General features: G+C 44.0%; 1 protein-coding gene across 1 annotated transcript; it reads right to left on the bottom strand.

Annotated features, from left to right (window-relative positions):
* Positions 1–2699: 2699 nt before the first annotated feature.
* Positions 2700–8066, bottom strand: LOC114858738 (trace amine-associated receptor 4-like). Its single transcript, XM_029156247.3, has 3 exons — positions 7987–8066; positions 3778–3930; positions 2700–3592 (listed from the first exon to the last, which is right to left on the bottom strand). Exons 1-3 carry the CDS (start codon positions 8064–8066, stop codon positions 2782–2784), a joined length of 1044 nt encoding a protein of 347 aa, XP_029012080.2. The 3' UTR covers positions 2700–2781.
* Positions 8067–9002: the final 936 nt, after the last annotated feature.

Raw genomic sequence — 9002 nt, 5'->3', positions numbered from 1 at the left:
GGTGTTTCGCAGGACAGCTGGGTGAAACAGCGGTCACACACTTGACTTAACAAGACAGAAGCAGGCAAGAGTTCAAAGTTTGGTCTGAATAATGGATCCAGCCAAGACCAGGGCGGTGAATGGCCGGTACCACAGTATAGGAGAGATGTTTAACGCTTCCTGGGCTTTGCCAATTTCTACCGCCGTTTTATTTGACGATTCAGTAGCATCCCGGCACCTCTTCACCAGCTAACATCTCTCAAGGTTCCGTTTCAGTGGTCAACCGAAGCGGAGTCGGCGTTCCAGCACCTCAAACGGAGCTTCACCACCGCACCTGTGCTTCGCATGCCGGACCCTGCAGGCTAATTTGTGGTAGAAGTGGACGCCTCAGACTCAGGGGTGGGTGCGGTGCTGTTGCAACGTGATCCAGCTGAAGGTAGGCTTCACCCGTGTGCTTTCATGTCCCGTAAGCTATCTTCAGCAGAGAGGAACTATGATATCCCCTGTTTCCATCGCTGGAAGGGGAGATCCACGTCCCATCGGCCCACGCTTTGCTGCGGGGATGCCGGCAGACGTGGTTGCGAGCCCAGAGGATGATGCTCCAAGCCCAAGCCTGAGACAAGAGGGCAGCGGATCACAGACAGTCCCCGGAGCCCACGTATGAGGTGGGCAACCAGGTCTGGCTATTGACCAAGGATCTGCGGCTCCAGGGGCCGTCGCATAAGTTGGCACCACGATTCATAGGTCCCTACACCAACGCAGGTGATTAACCCGGTTTCTGTGAGGCTCTCCTTACCCAGGTCCATGAGAGTACACCCTACATTCCATGTCAGTCGGCTCAAGCCCCATTGTTCCTGTCCTCTGGTCCTGCCAACTCAGCCTCCTTCGCCGCCCGAGTCATGGATGGACACCCGGTATACACCGTATGGGAACTCCTTGACTGCTAGCGCCGAGGGCGCGGGTTCCAGTATCTGGTGGACTGGGAAGGCTATGGGGCGGATGAGAGGTCCTGGGTCCCGTCTCGGGACATCCTGGACCGCTCGCTCGTCCGGGACTTCCACAGTGCGCATCCAGAGGCACCAGCCACGGACGAGTTCCGGTGGACAATCAACTTTTGGCAACGGAGGCGACGCCTAGACCCGGTCCCTCCTCCTGAACCGCCCTCCGCCCGCCCTAGTCGGTGAGCCTGGGGGTTTTCCTTGGGCGCCGTGGTAGATGCCCTGGGTGTGTGTGTGTGGGGGGGGGGGGTACTGTCACAGTTTAGTTTAGACCCGCTTCCGCTTTTATTCTGAAGGACTTCCTGCCATAATCACACCACAGCTGTTTTCCCTGTCACTACCGGCCCTCATTACACACACCTGTCAAAAATCAGTAATCTGCATCAGTCTTTAGTCGCCACTTCACACACTCTTCAGTTGCCAGATTGTTGCGTGCATTCCACCACTTTCCAGCGTCCTGTGTTTTTGTCTAGCCTTGTGAACCGGAGCCTTGTTTTTGATCATCGTGAACGACTTCTGCCTAATCCCTGTCTGCCTTGTCCACGGTACTGTTATATTGGCCCGCACGTTAACAAACTCTGTCTGTCCACGGTACCGAGCCTGCCTGCACAATTGTATTGTACACTGTTGCTGACCCGTGATGGACCTTACCTGACTCTGACCCTGCCTTTCTTGAATAAACCCCCTTCTTATCATCATCCAAGCCTTTTTAGTGCTGTGCATGTGGGTCCGTCACCTACGACGATCTGACAGCTACCAAGCTAAAGTACTGTTGTGCTGTTAAACAACAATGGCAGGGAAGATGCAGGACTTAAGTCATGTGGTGTGTTTTTGCTTTCCTAATGTAGGTTTCCACATAGTTTGAATTGATTGTGACATTTTGTGATTATAGTTATTTATTATAGTAGTGTGCGCTGAAACAAACCATGTTGTCTTCAGCATATAGTGTTTGAGAGCCGCAACGATTTTTACAACAACCACAGCACCGCCTGCTTTAAATTAACAAAATGAACAAATTACTCGAAATGATTCGTTCACTTTAGTGTTTGAGAATTAAAGATCTGAATCAGATACAAGAATTAAACTTCCCATCTCTACTGACGATATCACCTTGACCAGGTGTGTTCTTGACAAGCTGGAAAAGCCAGCTCGACACATGTGGTCTATAGGATCCAGATGGGCGGACAGAACCATGCAGTAAATGGGAGGAGGGGTGTAATTTGACCAGGGACGCATAAAAAATCTGTGATTTAGTCTTATTTGCAATTCTTATTGTAAACCTATTTGCTATCTGATGTAGGATGGAGGGTGAATTCCTGAGGCCTGGCTGAGAGACACAACTCCCAGACATACTGCTGGGTTCTACGCACAGCTGACACCATTCAGAATAAAATCAGAAACATTTACTTGACCTATATTACTGCCTCTGTGAATTTCTCTCTGCAAATTATCTCAGTCCAACAACTACACCACAAGGATATTCTCACAACAATACGAAACATGAATTCTGACAGTGATGTTAATTCAGCTTTGGGGACCCTATGTTTGTTGTAGATATTGTGTATTCATTACAGTGTCACAATGTAATGTCTGGTTGTCAGCCAACCTCTAATCCTCTGGATTAGTGGTTTAATAATTCAATTTAGCATATGCTGTGCATGCACCATATGAAACCTGTGTTTCTTTTAATTTAAACTTTTATTCAAATCTGTTATCATAGCATCACAAAAAAATAAGAATTATACAGAAAGTTTTAACATTTTAACTAAGTAGAATTATTTATACATCCAGGTGTTAATCCTGTTTAATTTACAGAGGCCTCTCTGGATTTAGACTGCAGTATCTCAAGGGTCATTATCAGTTTTACAGATTTTCTAAACCAGGGGTAGAGAAAGGCATAAATAACAGGGTTTAGACAAGAGTTTGATAAAACCAGAAATATCAGGAAATCTTTGGCTGATGTACCAATTGTAAAGTCATATCCAGAGAGAGAAACACAGTAAGGAGGGATATAGCACATGAGGAACACAACAACTGTCACACCAAGAGTCTTTGCTGCCTTGATCTCTGATTTCTTGACAGTCACAGTCAGTGAACGCTGCAGTTTAACAGCTGCAACGTGGGAGCGCATGGAGCGAGCCTGAGACACAGCCACCACAAACACCCTCATATATAGGATGATGATGGCTGAGATGGGCATTAGAAACCCTAAGACAAGGTCTGTAGCTCCATTTATGTTAATCACACATTCTCCATAGCAAAAGTTAAACCTCCCTGGTTGTTTCAGGTTATCATATAAAATCATAAAGGCATAAAAAACAGACGAACCCCACGACAAGAAGGCACAGAGTTGGACTCTCCTCTGAGTGACTTTGGTGGAGTAACGCAGAGGGTCACAGATAGCCACGTAACGATCAAGTGATATTAGAACCATGTTTCCTACAGAGGCACAGACTATGACAAATGTGAGGAAGTAATAGAGAACACATAACAAGTCGCTAAGGAGCCAACATGGCTCTGCTAAGAGGATCTGAAACGGCATCAAAATAAGACCCACGAGGAAATCAGACACAGCCAGAGAGAGGAGGAGGAGGTTGGTGGGAGTGTGGAGCTGCCTGGAGGGAGAGAACAGCATCACTGTGAACCAAAATCATCATCACCAGTAATGCAATCTAGTCAGATGTCACAGTAAAAGCATTCGCTGTGGGAATAAAGGAGCAAAAATTCAACACAATGATGTAATACTGTGAGGAGAATCTCAATATAACAAAATTGTCGAAGCTAACAAATAAATTTGTGCCTGAAGTGGGAGATGGAGAGGATGACCAGCAGGTTGAGAACCACAGTGAGCAGAGAGATGCAAGACATCAAGATGTAAATGGTCAGAGCTTCAGAGCGAGGACGAGTGAGCTTCTTACAGGAGGCGTTGAGGAGCTGTGGAAAACAGAGTTCAGCTTTCTCCAGTTTCTCCATCAGAGAAAAGGAGGAGGAGGAGCTGAACACACAGCTTATTGAGCAACATGACATACAGCTAATTTATCTCTGTCCTAGTTTCTCCTCCCCTTGTGTGAGGATGGTGGTGGAACAGTATTGTCACAACCCTCATACGTTGCATCAGTTTTCATCTGCATTTGCATCATGGAAAATAAAAAAGTCAGTATCAAAGGATGTTTTCTCTTCTGACCTCTAAACAGTCACAGGGTTATTCAAATTCACCACACATCGGCTACAGTGGATATTCCTCAACACCTGCTCCATTGGCCGCTCAAACGTGGCCGGTGCATTGCATAGCCCAAATGGCATGACCGTAAACTGCCAAAGTCCTTGCCCTATGGAAAAAGCGGTCTTGGCTTAGTCCTCCCTCGCCAGCTCGACCTGCCAGTTACCTGCTGGCTCAAGGCAGACAACAAGGAGAGAGGCCACACACACAGCAATGTTTAACAAAAGGTATTTAATGGATAAAGTAACCCAAGTAACTTTAACATAACTGCTGAGGTGTGGTAATCACATAGTTTCAGTGGTGAGTGTAATGCATGAATGAGTGGACTATAGTGATGGGTGTTGTAAAAAGTGCAACAAACCAATAGACAACAAAAAGGGGTGAGATGGCTACCAGTCCGCAGAGCAGAGGCATAGAGAGAGGACACCAAAATGGCCGCCCTTTTAAAGGCTCCTCCCAGATGTCACAGCTTCGGATAATCAGCCTTTTAGCCTCCACTCATCAGCTACTGGCAGGAGTGTGGAGTAACCAGGACTGCCCAACAAAGAGGGTCGTCACACCGCTCCAAAAGTCCAAGGAGCTAAACCACTGCGACCCAGCGACGTAGTCCAGAGCATCATTGATCCGTGGCAGGGGATAAGAGTCTTTCCTTCTCAGCTTGTTCAATCGTCTGTAATCCACACAGGGGTGCCACCCCCCATATTTCCATAATCTTTAGCCTCCCAGGCCGCTACAATATATATAGAGAGATGGGTGTGTATGACGGCTACAGTGTTGTTTAAAATTAGAACATAAGTACGAATAAAAAATAAGTATATTTGTTATTAACATATTTGTTACTAATTGCGCAGGTGCGAGCCCTGCCGCAGCACGCATTGATTGCTCTGTCATACTGTCTTGTCTTTTTTGCATTTTTCCTTACTTTTTACTTGTGATTTTATTTAATTAGTCTTGTTCGAGAGAGTTCTTTGGTCCATTTTGGATTCATACTTTCCCTCATCCATAAAGCTGGTGCACAAGAGCAGACCGGGTGCTAGGCAAAGTTTGTTTACACCCGGGAATAGCTGATCTCTTTAAGTTCGGAAGCAAATTACTTCAGAAAAATGAAGGGATGCTGAGGAGGCAAAAAGGTTTGTGGAGAAAATAAAGTATGAAGAACGTGACCTCACGTGGGCAACGTGAGGTCACTGGATAATAAAATGGACTAACTGACAGCTCTAGCGAGAGAGGAGAAAATCCTTGCTGAATGCAGTTTGATGTGTTTCACTGAGACCTGGCCGCATGGCAGTATCCCAGACTCCAGCATTGATATTGACAAGTTCAGTTCGTCAGTTTCGGGTTCGGGTCGTTTAACATAGATTGAGTGGGGACCAGGAAGAAGCGAGGAGGGGCGGGGGCATTTTATTACCAACAAGTGGTGCCATCCTGGATATGTGACGTTAAAGTGCAGATCTGCAGCCCTGACATTAAACTGCTGGCCATGGGCCTCCATCCAGAGAGTTTACACATGTTATTCTCATCGCTGTTCACCCCAACCCCCGTGTGACGTCATACAGACATCCTGATGCTTTCTTTATGATGTCCGGTGAATTTAATCACACCACCCTTAACAAGTAAATTCCTACATTCACCCAGTTCTTGAGCGCCTTCAGCCAGAGGCTAATCAGAACTAGGTGCTCCACAGAATGCCATGTACAACTCCTCCTCTCCCTTTAGGGGGTTGATCTTCATCTGGGCAATAACATGTATATTAAAGAAATTGTCTCAAAGAAGACAAACAAACTAAGCCCTCGTACTGCCGAGCAAATTCTATTTTTAAATAAAAAACAAATTAAATAACTTTACGTGCGTTGTGTGTTTACAGTCTACCCACCTCAAAAGCAACTAACGACTAACTTCAGTTCAACACAATAAAAATAGAGAAATACACTTTACATATAAGTTACAATATGATATTGTATATACAGTACAATAAATGTACCTGTCCACTGAATAATACATCACAAAAGTGTCATGTTTTTACCTGCCTCATTTCCGGTTTTATTGTATTATACTTCCGTGTCTGTTCAGCCCACACTCAGCACTAACTTTACTTCCGCTCTCAATTACATCAGCTGTTAGTAATCTGTAATCACGTTAGGTATTTAACATCCAGTACTCACCACAGTCCTTTGCCAGATTGTCGTAGATTCATTTCCACTTTCCAGCGATTCCAGTTCGTGTGACACCAATTATGTTCAGTCATCTGTACTTGTGTTTTGAATTTTCTCTCCCTCGTGTCTCTGGTGTTCTGTCCCTCCTGTTGCGTCATTTGTCATTTGTTTGCCCCTGTGATGGTAAAGTTATTCTGTTGGTTTGTTACACTCGTATGATGTGACAAACTTGACGGTGTCAAGTTGTGTCTCTGTAAGTGAATGTTAAAAGTCTTTGTAGTCAGTCTTTGTATTTTTTTGTGTTTCCAAAGGCTTTATTAATCCCAGAGGGAAATTACTTTGGCCAATTATGATTACGTTCACATATAAAGGAGAAATTGGAAAACAGCAAAAAAGTATTATCAAGACAAACAGGTAATACATATATGAACACAACACAGCTATCTCTTCAAAGTCAGTTTTTTCATTAAAGTATGTCGGTTTGACAGGAGTGGGGCTGAAATATATGTAGCAAAAATATGAGTTTTACACATTTTCGGAACCAGGGGTAGAAAAAGGCATAAATCACAGGGTTTAGGCAGGAGTTAAAGTATACCAGAAAAATAAAAAAGAGTTTAGTTGAAGGATTCATTTGGATGTCATGACCAAAGAAAGACGTAACATAATATGGACAATAGCACAGAAGGAACACAGCAACAACCACACCCAGAGTCCTGGCTGCTTTCAGCTCTGACCTCTGAATAGTCACAGTCAGTGAACGCTGCAGTTTAACAGCTACAACGTGGGAGCGCATGGAACGAGCCTGAGACACAGCCACCACAAACACCCTCACATACAAAATAATGATGGGCAAAATGGGGATGATGAAGCTTATAACTAGGTCAGCAGCTCCATTAATATTAATCACACATTCTCCATCACAGGACTTGTACCTGCCTGGTTGTTTTAGGTCATCACCTAGAAACACAAAACTACACAAAACCGAGTAAAGCCAACATAGGACAATGCAGATCTGTACTTTGAACTGAGTGACTTTAGTAGAGTAATGCAGAGGGTCACAGATGGCCACATAACGGTCAACTGATATCAGAACCATGTTTGTTACCGAAGAATAAACAGTGATGAAGGGTAAGAAATAATATAGAACACACATTAGGTCACCAAGAAGCCAACAGGGTTCTGCAAAGGCAATTTGAAATGGCATCACAAGGAGGCCAACGAAGAAATCAGAGACAGCCAGAGAGAGGAGAAGGAGGTTGGTGGGAGTGTGGAGCTGCCTGGAGGGAGAGAACAGCATCACTGTAAACATTATAAACATCTGAAATGCTCATAGAAAAACTTCATCTTCACTAAAATTTCAGTACGTTATTAGAGCTAAGCTAAGTTTATCTGTGCCTGAAATGGGAGATAGAGATGATGACCAGCAGGTTGAGAACCACAGTGAGCAGAGAGATGCAGAAAAGCACAGAGTAAATTAGCATCATTTCTGCATGAGGGAGTTTGTACTTCTGACAAGAAGTGTTGATCAGCTGAGGAAAACAAAGTTCAGCATCACCCAGGTCCTCCATTGTCAGAGAGAAAAGGAGACGCTGATAAACACATGGAGCTGCTCTGCTCTTCTTTAATTCCATCTCACCTTTCAGTCTCTGCCTTGGACACTGCTCCTCCTTCTCCCTCAGCTATAGTACGCATCAAGGTCTTCATCAGAGTCTTCATCAGTGTTGTACGCCCCTTTTTTTAAGTGTTTGCTTTTTCTTTGCTGTGTTATGTAAAGACGTATAACAGTATATTAAAGTATACAAACAGTATATTAAAGTTTTCTACTAAACACAGAATCATTTCATAATGTGAATGTTATGGGTACCGGGCTGATTCTCCTCCGCTGCGTTCTCCTTCATTATCATTTATTTAAACATAACTTAATCCATCTACCTGATACAACAAGATTCATATTCATTTTGAGTAGTATTCCTGCATATTAACTGTAGCTCTATACAGGTTCAGATTATAAACACAATAGGCACACACATTAACATACTAAACCCAAAATACTTTCATATATGCAACTCTACTCTAACTCTAAACACAGTTTAGTGCGGAGTGCATCCTTGCACTAGCTTCAAGAGTCTATACAGTAGCATACAAGCGGTATCAACAAAGGAAGGTAAACAAACATTCTCATTCACCTTTTGGTATTTAACATGAACAGTAACCTGAGCCATAATATTAAACGTACAGTGCTTAAAGACATATGACCCACTTACCACCACCAACAACTACCATGTTAGAGAACAGCATGTGTCCAGTTGCTAACGGCTAGCTGCAGCACAATCAGCTCTCTGTGTGTCAAAACTGAAACACTGTTATATCCAGTATGTCAGCCCATCCGTATGGGATATATAGTATGTGATGTTATTTTGTTGTACATGACATTACAAACCTGAAATAAAAATGAACACATGAGACACAGATGACGTGATTCTCTTCTGCTGCATTCACCTTCACTATAAAGCACAGCAAAACAGCCTAACACAGCATAAACCACAGACCCCCACTGTCTTTTAAGAGACAGGTACTGTACCCATATGTTTTCCCCACGAAATATGGGTTCTGTACAACAAAATTACACACACATTGCATCAAATACATATC

The sequence above is a fragment of the Betta splendens genome, chromosome 7, assembly GCF_900634795.4.
Source record: "Betta splendens chromosome 7, fBetSpl5.4, whole genome shotgun sequence".
NCBI lineage: Eukaryota > Metazoa > Chordata > Actinopteri > Anabantiformes > Osphronemidae > Betta > Betta splendens.
Note: the sequence above shows the minus strand (reverse complement) of the source record. Positions and strands in the feature narration are given on the sequence as shown.